Genomic DNA, 16812 nt, shown 5'->3' on the forward strand with positions numbered 1-16812 from the left:
TGGGTCCCCGCAGGGAATGGCCATGCTGTGCGAGACCATCGAGGAGTGCTGGGATCACGACGCCGAGGCCCGGCTGTCCGCGGGCTGCGTGGAGGAGAGGATCATCCAGATGCAAAAACTCACTAACATTATAACAACAGAGGACATCGTGACTGTGGTCACAATGGTGACAAACGTTGACTTTCCTCCCAAAGAATCCAGTCTATGATAGTTGCACTGGTCATGGAAGTGACCACAGGACTCTTCACTGGAGCTGCTACAGCGCACGGACTGCTGGCGTCACCGCTGTTCCGGGTGGCAAGGACGGATGGTAAGTCTCTCTGGAACATCACCAAGAGGTGTTTATCCTTTGTTTTCCCCCTCCTCCTCCTCCTCTCCAACGTGGATCCATGAGACTTTCTGCATTCCCTGCTTACACCTGAAGGACGTGACTGAGAACCCCTCACGTGCTGATAAGGAACTTACAATGAAGAATCCGGACCCGCACGGGCTAAACGAGCGTTTTAAACACTGACATCCGATTTCTTAATCCCTGTCAGAAGAGACTAATTCCTTTAAATGAACTGCTGTTATTTTTTTTAAATCAAAAACATTTCATTTCAGATTTAAAAACAACAAAAAAAAAAACCAACAAAAAAAAGGGTAACTTGTTTTTATTGCATTCGTTGTTGTTTATAAAATGACTATTGTAATGCGACTACGACACAGCTTGTGAATGTTCCGTGTGCTGCTGTTCCGTGTACAGAAACAAGAGTAATCAATGGGATAGAGCAAAGAGGCTTCCAAGTATTACTTAACCTCCCTCAACCAGGTATACCTCAGTTCCACCTCGCTAAATTATGATTGACAACACTAATTGGAATAATAAACCGCTCCGTGTTTTGTAAATGATGTATTCCCAATTCCCTGTGTTATTTAAGAAGGGGAAAGCTTCATGCCCCCAGGAAGTGGCCATTCCTAGAGCCGTGTTTTTAGCCTTTTCTTGTACTCGCTTGTTGTGTATAAAAAAGAAAAAGTGCTGTTTATTGAAAGAAAATTTTCCTCCCTCTTTAGTTGAAAGCTTTTCCCTCCGTTTCCCAGAGTATCTCATCCATTTATTTAACTGAATACTATTTAGGTTTGCTGTGTCTGAGGAATATTTGAAACCTTTAAGCATGACTTTTTTTTTTGTTTGTTTGTTTTTTTAATTTTCTCTGAGCTGTGACACTGGAAAGCTCTGAATTCTTGTTGTTTTTTTGAAAAAAAAAGAGTCTTTTTCCTATTTATGTTTGTGCCGAGGTCGCCGCGTGTTCCCTGTCCCGCCAGGCAGTGGGGGCTGTGTCACTGTTTCAGGATCACCTCAGGAAGCTCAGTTCCCCCAAATCCTCACCCTCTGCTTGGAGATTTGCAGCTTCCCTCCTCTCACAGCTCGGTGCCATCGGAGGGGAGCGCCGCTCGCTGCCCGTGAGCCACGGCTTGAGCCTGGAGTCACACACAAAGTTCTAGCCACAGATTCCAGATCCTAAACGTTACAAATTTCAGGGATAACCTAGTTCTGCTCACAATATGCAACGACCATTCCGAGGTAACGAAAGGAATTGCGATGGCCAGAGCGCAGACTCACAAAAAAACGAGGGGAAAACGTGGAAATGGCTTCACGACTCCAGCGCTGGAGTTCAGGATGTCAAGCCTTATGCTGGAATTACAGTGACTGGTAGCTGGGTGCCAAAGTGCTTCTCCCAAATCCTGTCCCACTGCATTGATTGGATCCTTCACACCAAATTCCAAGGAAAATAAAGGTTGTGACCCCCTGGAGCGCAGAGCCGGCAGCGGCCCATGGTGTGCTGTGTGTCCTTGTGTCCGTGTGTCCACCCCCAGTGTCCCTGGAAAGCAGCAGGTGCGAGCTCCTGAAGGCTGGCTGGAACCCGGATCTGGGAGCCTCATCCCTGGGAGCAGTGAGATGTGATGGATCGAGCAGAGGCAGCTCTGGGCAGGGAGGGAGGAAGGGCTGCTGTTCCAGCCAGGGCTGTGCCCGAGGATCCTGCTCCGAGGGGCCGCTGGAAAAGGGAAGGAGATCCAGTTGGTGGCGTTCTCTTGGCTGGACGCTTCCCTTTGGCTTCTGTTTTTGCTCCACTTTTAATTAAACTTCACACGGAGCAGGACAGGACCCGAGTCCTGAACAAATCCCAACCCCGTCCTCCACGGCCACCTCGGGGCTTTGACCCTTCCCTGGCAGAAAAGGAGCCAGGGGCTGCTTTCATTCCGTGCTCCTGGGAATCTGAGGCACAAATTGAAGCTGTATCCAAACCCCTGCTGTGTGTGACCCTTCCCATGGAGCTGCTGCGGGCTCGGGGCTGGCTCCTACCTTTGGGATCTCCCTGCTCAGTTCCTGTTCCGCTCCCGGCTTCCTGGGATTTACCAGCATCATGTAGCGTCCCTGAGGAAAGGCTGCTCCTTCCCAAAGCTTTTCAGTCGGTCAGAATGATCTCCCCGAGCTGCTCTGCTCCAGCTGTGCCCCCAGGGCCTTGGGAAGGAATTCCTGCTTCACTTCAGAGCAGTGAGTTGAGCTGAGAGGGCAGGATCCCGGGAATGTGGTGCTAGGGAGGATTTCGGCATTGTCCCTTCCTTTGTGGCCTCAGCGGGTGTGATTGGTGTGTGAGAGGGGGAAGTTCCCACCCCACATCCTCAGCTGATCCCGTGCTGCCCTCGCTGGGCCATTCCCGAGGCCCCCTGAGCACGGACTCGCCCAGGACCCACCGCGGTGCAGTGCTCAAAGCTGCTCCTGCTCCCTCAGCCAGGTCACCCCCGCTCCTCCTGCCAGCTTTTTTCACCTTCTCAAAGACATTTCTGTTATCAGGAACACTTGGTACAAACCACAGGAAGCTGCAGAACACATCCCTGGGTTCAGGACTCCAGTAGCATCCTTGATGGAACATCTGTTACCTCAGATACTCAACCAGCAGGACTGCTTTGCTTTCTCCCTCCACTTTGGTTTTTTTTTTCAGTCCATCTCCTCTTCGTTACCTCTCGAGTTTGGTGAGCGATTACTTTAACTTTCCTCTTTGTATTTGTCAGTGTTTTGGGCACAGGTTGTTGTACTACTGTCAAAAGGCACTTGCTGCTTTTCTGCGAGTGCCAAAAAACCAACCAACCCCCCCCTGCCCTCAATAAAGTGATTGTTAAATATTGTACAAATACAAATGTATACTCTGCCCTCTTCCCCAGCGGGAAAATAAAAAATGTGACTACTCTGACTTGCAAATGCTTCTTCAGAAACTTTATTTTCAATTCATGGGGCTGGTTCTAGAGCAGCTTCAAAAAATTGGGTGTGGAGAGACATTACCTTGTACTTGGCACAAAACAGCCCTTGCAGCTGAAGCCTGTTGGATTAAACATTTCATGAAGTAAATTCAGTTGTGATTAAAGATTTAATTGGGTCAATTTTCCATGTCAAGTCAGATTTGAGATGGTAAAATGCAGTGTGGGCTGTGACCCGATGGGGGAACAGGGAGAGGGGAGGCAGGAGGAAACTCCAGAGCTTGGATTTCTCCAAGTGGGAGCCGAGTGTGAGAGCAGAGTTGGCACTGAGCTGAGCTAAAGCACCTGGGGGGGTGAGGGAGGCCCAGTTCTGGCTGCTGGAAAGGAACAGCAGCACCGTTCTCCCTAGAAAATCCCAAATGGATCAGCAAAGAAAGCTGCTTCCAACAGTTTATTGAGGTGAGCACCTTCCTGCAGGTGAGCATTCCCTCCTGGAGCTCAGAGCCAGCTGAGGGAGGAGGCTGCCCACTGCTTCACGTCCGTGGGGCAGTTGGGGTACACCTGCAGCGCATCCATGATCTGGCTGCTGTCCAGCAGCAGCTTCATCAGGAGATATTCCCGCTGTGCCCGCACCGACGGCCGCTCCAGGGGCTTCACCAGCTCCAGCTGCAGCAGGTGCTCAAAGGCCTTAAAAACAGGAAAAGGGGCACTGGAATGAGAAATCATTCCTGCCCCAGAACACCCCACTCCCTTCCAGGGCTGTGCTCCACCTCCCCAGTCTGAGCTCTGGAAAATAAAACCTCGATACTTTGTAATTTCAGAGAAAACTCATTTCAGGCTCACCTTCATGACAACTGGCTTCTCAAAGTTGTACATAGAATGTGCCTTCCTCTGGATGAACTTCTGGAATTCTGGAGCAGTAGGAGGAATAGAAAAGGGGCAGTAAGAAGGAAGTGAGAGGTGGAAGGCTTGTGAAGGCCAGGCATTGCTCTCACCATTGTAAACCATCTGGAAGTTGAATGGTTCTCCATCGTAGACCTCATTCAGGTGTTTCATGGCTATGATGAGGCAGATTTCCAGCACAGACAAACCTGCAGGGAAAGAGGAATCCCAGGTGTTTCCCTTGAGCACATCAGAAACACAGGCAGTTCACCCACCCTGCTTATTCTCATTTTCACATGCTCTGGGCCTCACCCATTGGTGCTCTGTATCTTTAGTATGTAAAGAAGTGCCAGGATTGGAGAGGATTGCTAAGTGAACGTGTGTTTGCTGGGTGTTTGAAGCAGAGATGTTCAGGAATGGGCTGTTCCCAGCAGGAAGCAAGAACTGCAAAGTATCAAAGCTGGCACTGCAGCGTCCCCAGGCCTGTGTGAGCTCAGGGCAGGGCACAGGCACTGCCTTGCAGCTCCCACGCACAGGGAACACTCCCTGCACAGCCCCTCTGCCACCAGCAGGATTCCAGGGAGGGAGCTGACGCTTCCCGTGCTCCGTGGGGCACTTCTGGGGAGAAGCTGGGATTTACCATGGACAATGTTTGCCTTGGAGTCGGTGCTGCGCTGCCTGCTGGCCTCCTGCAGGTCTGCAGCCGTCAGCAGGGGGTGGTGCACGGTCACGGCGCTGCCGGCCAGCATCTGCAACACAGACAGAGCTCACCCCTCCAGCCACCACAGCATTCCTGCTGGGAATGGGACACAATTCCCCCAGAACTGTCACCTGCTGGAGCACGGACAATCCCCATACACACACAGCAGGTTCATCCTGAAAACACTGCAGGTAGCTGGCACCTAAATTTCATTTTGCCAGGCAAGTTTTCCAAGCTTTAAACTTTAAAGCCTTCTGATTCCAGGAGATAAATCCTCATGAGCCTGTTTATATCCAGGTCAATGGATCAGCAGCTCAGAGCCTGCTGCAGGAATGACCTGCAGCTGTTCTGCACCTGCTTTAGTACCCAGGGACACCTCCCACTGTCCCAGGCTGCTCCAAGCCCTGTCCAACCTGGCCTTGGGCACTCCCAGGGATCCAGGGGCAGCCACAGAAGATGGGAAGAAGTTCAAGTAGAAAAAATGGTTTCAATATGAGCAGATTTCAGGATTCACCAGGAATCAAAAAAGAACCTCAGAAAGGAAAAAGTAGTTTCAAAGAGTTTCACCTATAATTTTGCTTTATAAATGGGAAGGCTTGGAGAAAGGTAAATAGCAAAAGCTCAGCCCCATGTGAACAGTCCATCCTCACAGGGGAGTTACCTGCACTCACTAACACAGCATGGGGTGACAAAGCCTGCAAGGGACCAGCACAGGCAAAACTTGAATAAATAAACTTTAAAAATTAATAAAAGAATGATGTTTCAGGCAAAGCTCAGCTAAATGGCCTGAAAACCACAAGAGCTGCTCATTCATTCCTGCAAAGCAAGGAGGTGTTCCATAAACACCCAGATACACACCAGGAGCAAATGCAGCGAGCGCAGGTCTTTGGTGTGCTGGAACAGGTTCTGCAGCACATCCTGCACAGTTTTATCCTCTGAGAGATGCTGCAAGAAACAATAAAGTGGTATTTTAACCATCTCATACTCATTTCTAAACATTTCATACTCACCTGGAAAAACAACAGGTAAATTATTTTTTTAAAGAGCTCACCTTACACTTGACAATACAATTTTCATGTTCAACCTCAACTTTCTGGTTTTTCCTGTGACGATTTTACCTCCAGACTTCAATAAGCAAAGATTCTCTATAATAATTTAATTTATTCCATTTCACACTCAGCCAGTGAAAGGAAATGCCAATCTTAGGTAAAAGCTTTACACTTTTACTACTACAGGATATGTGTATAAAGTAAACCAGCTTTACACTGCTCCCACTTTAGAATTTTTCCTAAAACCAAGTAAAAGATGCTTTAAATACCTGAACATTATTATTCCATTTCTGTGCAAAAGACTCATCGGGAAATTCAGCAGGAAGAGAAAGCTGTTTCTTAAATATCTTAATGTATTGTTTAAAATCAAAGGAATTCATCAAATATATCTGTCTGTGGGAGAACCTTGACTTTACTCTCTTCTCCAAGAGCTCCAGGATATCCTTGATGGAAAAAAAAAAAAAAAAAAAAAAGAAAAACAGTAATTAAAAAAGCAGATGAATTTGGTGTTTTCTTTACAGACAAATCACTGAAGTAAAGTGTGCTGAAAAAAAGAATTATTGGATTCTCAGGCTTAAAATGTTGTAACGTAAGTTAAATGTTCTAACAAGCCCTTTGCTGATTATTTTAATTGATGTGCCTTGCAATGCCACCAGCCATCCCAGCCCACGTGATGCTCCACATCACACAGGATCATTTGTTGCTAGGAAACCCAGCAAAATTTCTCCATAGATTATGGAAATATTTCAGCTACTTAAGGCTGAATCAAACCTTGCAGCCTATCAGGGCTCTGGACAAGTTGTTGTATGGTCACACCAGCCCTGGCAGCTGACAGGCCACGTGCTTTTTGTCAGCCTGAGAGAATACAGCTTAAAAATCCCCAAAAATATTACAGGAGCCAAAAAAAACCCCCTCAGAAACAGCAGCTGTCAGCTCTGGAGACACTTCCTTCAATTACACTCAAAACAGGGGATAAAGGGCTCTAAATAATGGGTGAAGAACACACCAGACTCAGGACAGTGACGATGCAAAAGGAAAGATTTTAATTTATTAAATCAACAATTAACTTTTCTATTAACTTCCAGAAGTTTTCCCAGCTGGGTATCACCTAATCCCAGTCAAACCCAGAAATTTCAGTTATTCTCCCTCCTGTTATAACCCAGCTGTCTCCAGCACCAACAGTTCATTGTGAAAACAGGATCAGTTTCATCAAGTTTCCATAGAGTTCCCTAGCATTATTTCACAGTGTGCACACAATTCAAGATAATGCCATTGTAAAATCCCAGGAAATTGAACAGGGATCCTAAACCCTGTTCAAATTTTCTAGCAAAAAGTGCTCTGCTGAAATGGTTACTTAAAAAAAAAAAAAGTGAGAGATTGAAACAGTTACTACACCTCTGTCCCTGCCAGCTGCCAAGCAAGAAATGCAGGAGCCCTCCACAGAGTGAACCACAGCCAAATACTGAATGTGTGTCCTCAAAAATGTTGGTTTGCTCCTTGAGCAGTGAAACTGAAGGCTTGGAGCATTTTCAATTTGCTCTCAGCACAAACTAGGTGTATTTTTTACATCCCAATCCCAATTCAAAAGTTAGAAAAATGGATAATGGGGAAAAGCCTCTTAAGAAATTAAGGTTCCAGGGAAGGAGAAATCATTCAAACTAAGACAAAAGTCACTTTAAAACAGCTAAAATCTTGGATTGAGGAAATGCCATTTCTTACCTGCCTACAGGTGAGTCCAATGACTGTCACTGGGGTCTGTGCAGACTGGGAGATGTCAAAGAGGTTGTAGAGCAGGGTCTGGTTCTTGTGGTGGACAAACAAATCAAATTCATCCAGGACAAACAAAATTGGGCAGCTGCTGGTTCGGTTTCCTGAGAGAAATTTGGAGAGTTAGCAAGGCAACTTCAGCATTGCTACAGCTTTCTTTAATTTTGGGGTTAAAAATGCACAGATTTTCTTTCAGCTTTTCACTAAGCCCTCCTTTCCTACAGGTGCAAAAAGGAAAATACATGGAAAAACTGGGAAGGTTTTGTAGTGTTCTGCCAAGCAGCATTTGTGGCTACATGGAAGACAGACTTGGCCAATTTTATTTTAAAATCAGTATTTTTAATATCATCAATCTTGATAAAAGAATCTGTCCTTCACAGCTAACATCACATGCAATCCTTTACAGTCACATCAGGGTTATATATCAGTATCAGGTGTATGTTCTATATTCAGTAACCAGTATTAACTTTTTTTTATATTATTTTGTAACTGGGACACATTCTTGGGCTAAGGTTCTTCATTCCACCTGTAGAGCAGAAGAAAATAACTCCACTTTTCAGTCAAGTGACCCAGAGTTTCAGAACAGGGGTTTTTAGTGTTTACCTCTCTTCAGAGCCTCAAGGAGGAAGGCAAGGTTTTCAGCAAAACTGCCCTAGACAGAGAATAAAGAAGTTTCAGAACAGATTTGCAGTGCCATTCTCAGAATTGTTTAACTACAACAAATTCAGACATGCAATGGAAGCCATTTCCTTCCAAAACTCTGCTTTCAAAAATGTCCAACAGTACTTCTACATGCTGTTATAATCATCAACTCCTCAGGACAAGAAAAATTATGGATAACTCTACATTCATCCACTTTTCTCCCCAGTCTGAAATCCCCAAACTGCCTCAGACAGGCAAAAATTAGTGATCAGGAGAATTCCTGCAGTCAGCTAAATTCACAAGGAGTTCTATCCTTCCTGAAATAACTGTTGCATCCTCATTTTCCAGCCACACACATGGAAAAGGTGCCACCTAACGTGTTCCACTGGGAAGGAGCAGGATGCAGGATTTAATTGGTAACTTTATTGAACAGATGGAAGCATCAAACACTTCTGACAAAAACACTGAATGGCTGTGCCCATCCTGTTCCAGTTACACAAATTCTCCCACTCTGCAGCACCCCAGGTCTGAGATGAGAAATAATGAACTAAAGACCACCCTATCAAATGGGCAGAAAAAGCAATCTAACCTCTGGAGGTGAGTTACAAAAAATGAGGGAAATTTATTTTCAAGCACTTTGGTCACTCTCTTTAGGACTGTCTTTACTAATTTAACTAATTTACTAATGCAAATCAATTTATCTGTGGGAAAAGGGAAATAGCAGTAGATATTTTAATAGAAATTCCATGGAAAATGAGAGCACTAGGAAGCCTGGATAGACTTCCTTTTAGGACAGACCAAAAAAAGCTGATAATATATTAAAGATCCTGCTTTTTGGTTGGCTACCTTGTTAATTCTTTATTTTGAAATGTTGAAAACAACATTTCCAAATCCCCCACCCCTCTGAACAGAGTTTCTTTGGAATGCTTGAGTTTGTTTTTCCCTCCTGTAAGGCACAAGTTGAAGTATTTTTAAAAAATGACAAGGATGCATCAGTATTGCTCAATCAGCAAAGGGAAGCTCAGCACTTGTGTGGAACTGCTGGCAGTCACAGCCCATTCCGTTCCAGCAAGCTCCACCCCACAAAGCCCCAGTTTCCCAGGAAAGGGTTTTTGAGGGGTAAGTGAAGTTACTCACAAAAACTTTGTCTCCAACCACATTTTCCAGCTGCAGCTGCCTGGTGATCTCCTTCAGGGCCACTTTATCATTTGTCTGCAGAAGCCCTGAAAGAAAAGGATTCTTCATGAAGAACTGGCAGTTGTCCTTCACTCCCACTAGAAACTTAACCAGCAGCTTCTCTCCCTCTCCAGCCTTACAAAGCTTTGCCTTTTTAAAAATTAGACTGGACATGAGTTTTCTGTACCTGCCAAGTTACTTAGTTCTGTCACTAAGAGCACAGAATGCCCTCCATATAAAGAAATGCAAAGAGAGGCACTTTGGAGCTCACACACAAACATATCCGTGATTTAGGCTGGACTAAAATGCTGAAAGAAAACATTTTACTCTACATACAAAATACAGGACTGAACAGAACTCTGGATCAATGATTTTTTACTTGCCATTCAGATGGACTTCCAAGAGGTTCTCGCTCACTTGTTTCATTTCCCTGAGGTCTTTTAAGACATGATTTAATAACTAGGAAAGAAAAAATACAGAATTTCTGTGAGAAGATTAATTTTTAACAGCAAGGAAAGTGTAATTACAGATACTATAGGATAGGAAACAGTATGAGAGGTGTCATTAGGGAACATGTTTGAGTAATTTCCAGACTAAAATACTTAAATGACAATTTTGTGTTCACCAGCATGACTGTAGCAACTACATTTGTTCATTCTGCTGAACTGGGAGGGAAAGGGAAATAACTCTGGTATTTCAGTCACTTATATTTTGGGGTAATATCTGGGGCTTTTGCCTTAATCAAAAAGCTTTATGAATTTGAGATGTGAGAGAATTTGGCTCTTGAGCTGGTGCCCTATTCAGCTTCATGGCTTCTTTGGATGCTATACAAAGAAACTCTGTTTTAAATCTTAAGAGAAACTCTGCTTATTCTTTTCTTCTGGAAGACAAAATTAAAACTGCACATGATACCACCAACTGCTGCTTATAAAACTCCCAAATTTGCTGCCCATCAAGAACTTGTTACTAGTAAAAGCCAAAAGAAACTTGTATTAAAATATCTATAAGTAGTGGAAATGTAAAATTTAAAAATTAAAAAGCTACTATTTGATTTGGCTTCTTCAGAGGATGATTTGTAGCTCCCACCTATGTGTAAGTATAAATATATAAATATACACAAGATTTTCTTTATTCCAGCATCTTTCACTTCATATATAAAAAGGAAATAATTCATTCTGCATAGGCGATGCTGCTAACTTACATTCTGTCTGGAAGGACCACAGATTTTCATCACATCATTTTATGTAAATATTAAAGATTCGTGTGTTTGAAAAGTGTTGAGTTAGAGGCCATCCCCTCATGTGCCTCAGCTAAGTGGAATTCCCTTTATAAACCATAACTGCCAAACAATATTCTGCTCCACGGCAGGTAACAATATTCCTGACCATTCCCTGCATACACAGCCATGGAGAAACCCACTCTCCTTTTATTTGGATGCCTTTTCCTCCTTTTTACAGTGAAGGCCCCAAACCAGGTTAATTAAAGAGAAATCAGAGCATGGCTTTAATTGCAAAGACAAGTGTTAGGAACAGATTTCTCCATGCTGTTCCTGAACAGAATTAGCCCACAGAAAGTCCTGGGATGTTTTGAATTTCCATGCAAACCATTAGCAATTCTGTCTGTAAAACCAGACAGAGATGAAAATGTAGCTGCAAAGGCTCCCAGGACTTCAGTGAGGTTCTGTTGGACCCCATACAAAGTTCCAAGAGCTGCTCCTACCGCAGTTTTCCCGGATCCCCGGGGTCCGATAATGAGGGCAGAATTACTCTCCCCGTGCACCGTGGTTCTTTTCAGCAGCTCCAGCAAATGTCTGTGTTGAAAACAGAAATAGGCTGAAAACCTCAAAGCTGACAACGTTCCCCAAAACCAGGGAAAATTCAAAGAATAAAACTCGATCCACTTAGGCTTGCTCTGAGAGCCAACATTCAGGGCATACAAAATGTAATACAATAAAGTACAAAGGGCTTAGTGATCAGAGCTCTTAAAATACTTTAAAATATTAAAACACACAGAAGTTGAGAGTATCACTAATTCATAAAGTTCTGCGATTCTCTGCCATGAAAGGACAGACTTCAATAATTATTTCTTTCTTTAAGGAATAGATTGCTTTCTGTGCTACCACTATTCCTCACCAGCTCTAAATTACCTGCAGATACTCATCACCTCAAACCACTTTTAAAGTGCTTACAGCAGCCACTGACACCTCCAATTCCCAAATGCTCCCACATCAATAATGTGCCTTTGGAATTTGGGATACTGACATCCTGCTATTGCTTCTGAGGGGGTGAGAGAGTCCTCATGGAACAGCTGCAGCCACATGTGTGGGTTTGTTCACTATTTGAGAGCCAGCTCCAGCCAAGAGCCCTGATACACCCTGGGAAGGAAAAAAATCAGAGCTGGGGAGTTCATTGTGTTTTCCCTCCAGGATAATTCACTACCAGTGGCACACTGAGTAAAACACAGCCTGTAAATTGCTTTTCAGAATCCCAGTATAAACAGGGGAGGCTTGTTTCGTAAAAGTGACGTAACAGAAATACATTTCCTCATAACAGCAATAAAATGCCTATGTGAGCTCTGCATGGACAGTGCACTGTTTCAATAAATGGTTTTGTTCCTCTTGTAATGAAAACTTGGGCTCACATCAGGTGATTCCACTTACATAGTCTTGGAAAAATTAATTGTTTAAAACAATTTCTTTAAATACAGGTTTGTTATCTGTGGAATTTGATCTGTCAAATGATCAGCACTGGGACAGTATTATTGTCCCAGTAAGTCTCTTCTTCCTAACCCTAAATTCCACATCTGGATGACTCCAGAAGTAGGTTTAAATATGGGTCTCTACTTCAACAAACATGATGTTGGCACAGGAATTTTAAGATTTATTTCTAACACAGTTCACCAACAAACCTGAGACAATCTGAAGTAAAAATAAAATATCACAGCAAGAGGATTTAACTTCTTGCTTTGCCAGGCCATTAGACAAAGTCTTAGAACAGGCACTGAAAGTATCTTTCAGTCTCAAAGAGTGCTTCATGAATGAGAGATGTGAAACAAGGACGAGAAATTCAAAACCCAGAGTCTGACAAAACCAGAAGGGAACAGTTGTATAAAAACTCTTAAAATCTGAGGCAAATAATTTTTAGAAGCACTGGGCTGTAAGTCATTTAAACTGTGTCATTCAGTAAAACAGAGAAACAGAAAATTCTGACTTCACAGGATTATTTTACTACTGCAGTTCAATTAGAAATCAGTGAATCCTAGAGCCTGCTTGCTCACCTGTACTGCTGCTTCATCCCAAACAGTTTTCCAGAAGCACAGTGGCGACAGAATCTTTCACGTAAGATTTTTTGCACCTGTGGATGAAGCACAGAACAGGAAAAAATCCTGGGGCTTCCAACACCAGAATTTGCCAATAATTTAACTAGAGTAATAAAATAACTAGAGTAATAAAATTTAGAGTAATAACAGAAAATTAGGCACTTTTGTGGTGTTACAAATATTCTATAATATATAAATCTTTACTGTCATCAATGAGAGAGGGGTCTTGAAAGTAAGAATAAATTTGCAGGAGGTAGAATATTGTATAAATATTATATGAAGGAAAAAAAAGCAATTAGAAGAGATTAAAATATAAGAAGTCACTGACCCAGGGGCAATTCCTTGCAGGATGCACTGCAGTTTTTAACCACCAACTTCAGGAAAACAGGAGAAAAGTTTAAAAGAAACAAACTAACTAAATATCAATTTGACAGTTTCTGTCCTGCTGCTAAGAAAAGTCACCTGGGTTCTGATTCACTCTACAAACTGCAAGATATAAAAAACTAAATGGATAAAAACAGATTTATGCAAATCTTTTGCCACAGTTGCAAAAGCACAATACCACCCTTTAAGTTTCTTACTACATTATTACTGTAACACTTGAAGCAAGCAACAGGAGAAGCTGAAAGAAATACAGATACAAAATTCCTAAAAATTGTATCCAGTATCTGTAAAGTCTTTGTAAGTGCTCTAGGAAAAAAAAAAAAACAAAAAACCACAATGGCGTGAATGACAGAAGGTGGAAAAGTTCTATAACTTGAAAACAAACTAATGAATAAAGATGTTGCTGACCTGGGAAATGGACACAGCATTTTCTTCACTGCTGTCCTTTACCTTACGCTTGCTCATTGCAGAAGGTTTCATCTTTGAAGAAAATAAGATAAACGTTTTATTAAACTGAATTGCTTTCCAAACAGTTCTAGTCAGAAACTGTACTTAGATATTGGTAATTTTTAAGAACTGTAATGAACATCTGTTCTTAACTAATAAAGATGCAGCAGGCCATCTTCCTAGTGAAAAAGAGAAAGAACTCTTTCTTAAACTGAAAGCATTTTAAATTTATTTCTGATAACATTAAACCTATGTTACACACATCTCCCAAACAGCTCTGGCTTTAGGATGCTTTAGAGTTTAAAATAACATCCTTATGTTTCTGCAGCTGGAACAAGCTACAAATACATGGGAACACATAAAGACACAACAATTAAGTTTTTACAGGAATAACTGCCCATCCTTGTTTATAATGCGTACTTTATAATAATAACCACAGCATCTCTCTGGATAAGCTGGCTCTGAAGGGGACTTGAAGGGGTCCTTAGGGGACTGGAGGTCTCTGAAGAGATTTGGGTAGATCCAGAGGGGGTTTGAGGGGATACTTGAAGGGATTGGGGACCTCGGGTAGGATTGAGACGCTTGAGTGGGTTCTGAGGGGGATTCAGGAGGGCCTGAGGGAAGCTCTGAAGGGGACTTAGGGGTGGTCCGGACCAAACGGGAAGGGTCTGGGAGAGGGCCCAAGGGACTGGAGCAGGGGTTAATTTATGGGGGCTAGGAGGGTCTGTGAATGCTCTGAAAAAATGGGGGAGAATGTCCATGAGGGATTTAAGGAAGGGCTGCGGTAATGGGGATGGTGGAGGTCTGAGGGGGTTGATTTTTGGGGGCCGGGAGATTCTGTAATCTGATCCCTGATGAAGGAATGGAAAGGCCCCAAAGAACTTGGGAGGGTCCATGAAGGTCTGGAGAGATGCTGAGGGCGGGTTTTGGGAGGACCTTGAAAGGGCCCATGAGGAAATGGGGGTGGGAGACCTACAGGACTGGAAATGTCCTGGGGGTGCTCCCCGCCTCACCTGCCCGGGCCCCCGCCTCCCCTCACGACGTTTTCCCGCCTCTTCTCCATCACCTGAGGGCGGCCACCACCGCTTGCACGCTCCCCTCAACCCTCGCCTCACCCTCCCACGGCAGAGGAGACCACCAGAGACCCCTCCCCGGCAGCCATTTATCCCGTCAGAAACCGATCCCCTCCCCAGAGCCCGTTACCCTCCTCACAGGCTGCATCCGCAGCTCCCTCAGAGATGCCAGAGCCCGAGCAGATGAAGGGCGGGCGGAAGGGCGCATTCTCGACACGTCCCGCCCGACGGAGGCGGCCGACTGAATCTCCCCCGCCCCCCGCACCTGCCCGCGCTGCCCTCACGCCGCTTTCCCGCCTCTCCTCCCTCACCTGAGGGCGGGACCCGCCGCGCGCGCTCCCACCGGCCCCCGCGCGCACCGCCCCCTCACGTCACCGCGCGCTCCCGCCTCCCTTTCCCTTCCCTCTCCTCCCCGCCGCTCCCGTCACTTCCTCCCCGTCCATTTCCCCCCCTCTTCCTCCCCCTCATCCACTTCCTTCCTCCCTGTCCCGGATCCGTTTCCGGGAGCGGCGCGCGCGGCGCTGTGGGAAGTCGTCGTCCCCCCCCCCCCCGTTTCCCCCACCTTCCTCCCCGCGGCCTCCCGAGCTCCCCCGGGGCGCATGCGCGGTGGCGGCCGCCGCTGCTGCCTCCCCTCCTCTTCCTCCTCCTCCTCCTCCTCCTCCTCCTTCTTCTCCTCCTCCTCCTCCTCCTCCTTCCCGACAGCGGCGGCGGCGATGAGGAGGAGCGCGGGGGGGGGCGGCGGCGGGACGGCCGGTTGTTCGCGCCGCTGAAGGGACACGAAGCAGCGCCGCGCCGAGGCGGGGGCGGGGGGCCCCGAGTCGCTGCCCCCCCCGCAGCCCCGCCGGGGAGTTTCTTCCACATCCCTCCCAAACACACCGAGACCCCCCCCGTCCCTCGGGGGCGGCCCCGCGGAGCGCCGCTCCCTCCTCCTCCTCCCCCTTTATTACCCTTTGTGTGCGTCTCCGCCTTCCTCCCTGCGCCCGGGGGCCCTGAGGTGAGTGCGGGGGGAGCGGCGGGGCGGGGGGGTTGTTTGTTTACCCCGTGTTTACCCCCTGTTTACCCCGGGGGGGCACCGCCTGTCACTTCGGGCCCCTTCCCGGCGCCCCCCGCCCCAGCTTTGTTGTCGGGGGATGCTCCGGGGATGCTCCTTTGGGCCCCTCCGGAGCGGGAGGGGAGGGGGGTGATGGTGGCGGGGGCGCCGGGCAAAGTTCGGGGTGGTGCGGTGGGTGCTGAGCCCCGGCCGAGTCCCGAAAGTGTTGTTTTCCTGGGATAACAGGGAGCCTCGGCGTTGCCCCCCAGGTTCCAGGCCGTTGTTTGACTTATTGTTTGAGTTATTAAACCCTGCGGTGGTGAAGGTACAAAGACCACTTGTACAAAGACCCTTTCCCGAGCTGAACTTCCAGGGATAGACAGTCCAAGAGCTGGACTTGGTGTTTGCAGGGTTGGGATGTGGTTTGGTAGCAGCCCCTGGTTATCGGTGGTGCCCGGCTATATTTGGTCAATGGTTTGTTCAAATATATATGTCGGGATGTGTTTCTCCATGGCTTTCTGCTGGGAAGGCCAAGTGTCTCCATCCCCGCTCACGGTGTTGGTCAGGTGCTGCTGGTGGACTGAGCTGACCATGTTTTCTGCTGGTTCAAGGGAAAGTTCTGTGTTAAAACGTCTGAAATAGGTTAAAATGTAATGGCTTTAAATGTCAAACTAAATTCTGGACTCGAGGAAGTGTTGGGAGAAGCCTTCTAGATGTTTGCATGGATCCAGAAGTAAGAGTTGGGGCATTAACACCAAGTTGAAATGAGAGAGTCCCCTACACAAGTAGGATGTTTATATTGAAATTGCTGTTGTCTGCTTATTTCTGGAGCTTAATTATGTCCTCTGTAATTTCCAAAAGGCGGTTGGAGTGCTTTGGTTTATTTTGGGCTTATTATTTTTGGTTTATTAAGTGCTGAGTGCAGAACCATGGAGTAGGCCATGAGTGTGTGTTCCAGAGGGGCATCCCAGTTAAATGGTGGTCAGCAGAGAGTGTGTCATCTGTGCCTCATGCTGAAGGATGCCCACAAGAAAGAAGTCTCCTGGACATGCTGGGCTATCTCCCATTTCTAATTTGTACACACGTGCTTGGCATGAAGCAGCAGTT

The 16812-nt window shown here is 45.9% G+C and overlaps 3 protein-coding genes across 11 annotated transcripts in view; 2 read left to right on the plus strand and 1 right to left on the minus strand.

Annotated features, from left to right (window-relative positions):
• The window catches only part of ACVR2A (activin A receptor type 2A), a 49785-nt gene extending 46544 nt beyond the window's left edge, over positions 1-3241 (plus strand). For both annotated transcript variants that reach the window (XM_023931412.2, XM_023931411.2), the window contains one exon: positions 14-3241. In XM_023931412.2, the coding sequence (XP_023787180.1) occupies positions 14-208 (195 nt within the window). In that variant the 3' untranslated portion in view covers positions 209-3241. The remainder of the gene's footprint in view (positions 1-13) is intronic.
• On the minus strand, positions 3242-15177 carry ORC4 (origin recognition complex subunit 4). 8 transcript variants are annotated; one of them, XM_086898252.1, is made up of 16 exons: positions 15148-15177; positions 14616-14668; positions 13564-13635; positions 12730-12806; positions 11715-11827; positions 11173-11263; positions 9837-9912; positions 9415-9500; positions 8239-8287; positions 7588-7739; positions 6138-6311; positions 5678-5764; positions 4760-4868; positions 4233-4328; positions 4081-4148; positions 3242-3924 (listed from the first exon to the last, which is right to left on the minus strand). In XM_086898252.1, the coding sequence occupies exons 7-16, from the start codon at positions 9877-9879 to the stop codon at positions 3736-3738; spliced, it is 1053 nt and encodes a 350-aa protein (XP_086754378.1). In that variant the 5' UTR covers positions 9880-9912; positions 11173-11263; positions 11715-11827; positions 12730-12806; positions 13564-13635; positions 14616-14668; positions 15148-15177; the 3' UTR covers positions 3242-3735. The 8 variants fall into 8 exon arrangements, with proteins under 8 accessions (XP_086754378.1, XP_086754375.1, XP_086754373.1 ...); XM_086898249.1 differs by lacking the exons at positions 14616-14668; positions 15148-15177 and adding an exon at positions 14987-15048; XM_086898247.1 differs by lacking the exons at positions 14616-14668; positions 15148-15177 and adding an exon at positions 14815-15010.
• Positions 15178-15571: 394 nt separating this feature from the next.
• The window catches only part of MBD5 (methyl-CpG binding domain protein 5), a 109059-nt gene continuing 107818 nt past the window's right edge, over positions 15572-16812 (plus strand). Inside the window, exon 1 of the mRNA XM_086898234.1 lies at positions 15572-15669. The gene's annotated coding sequence lies outside the window, so the exon portion shown is untranslated. The remainder of the gene's footprint in view (positions 15670-16812) is intronic.

Source organism: Cyanistes caeruleus, chromosome 7 (genome assembly GCF_971803275.1).
Source record: "Cyanistes caeruleus chromosome 7, bCyaCae1.hap1.1, whole genome shotgun sequence".
NCBI lineage: Eukaryota > Metazoa > Chordata > Aves > Passeriformes > Paridae > Cyanistes > Cyanistes caeruleus.

What these genes read in the sequence shown, in the direction of transcription:
- ORC4 (XM_086898245.1), bottom strand. Translation starts at nt 14,883, where the DNA reads ATGCGCCCTTCCGCCCGCCCTTCATCTGCTCGGGCTCTGGCATCTCTG. An exon ending in GGATGCAGCCTGTGAGGAGG is followed by an intron (nt 13,636 to 14,805) that starts GTAACGGGCTCT and finishes TTTTCTTCAAAG; the next exon opens with ATGAAACCTTCTGCAATGAG. An exon ending in TTGGACTCACCTGTAGGCAG is followed by an intron (nt 6,312 to 7,587) that starts GTAAGAAATGGC and finishes TTTTCCATCAAG; the next exon opens with GATATCCTGGAGCTCTTGGA.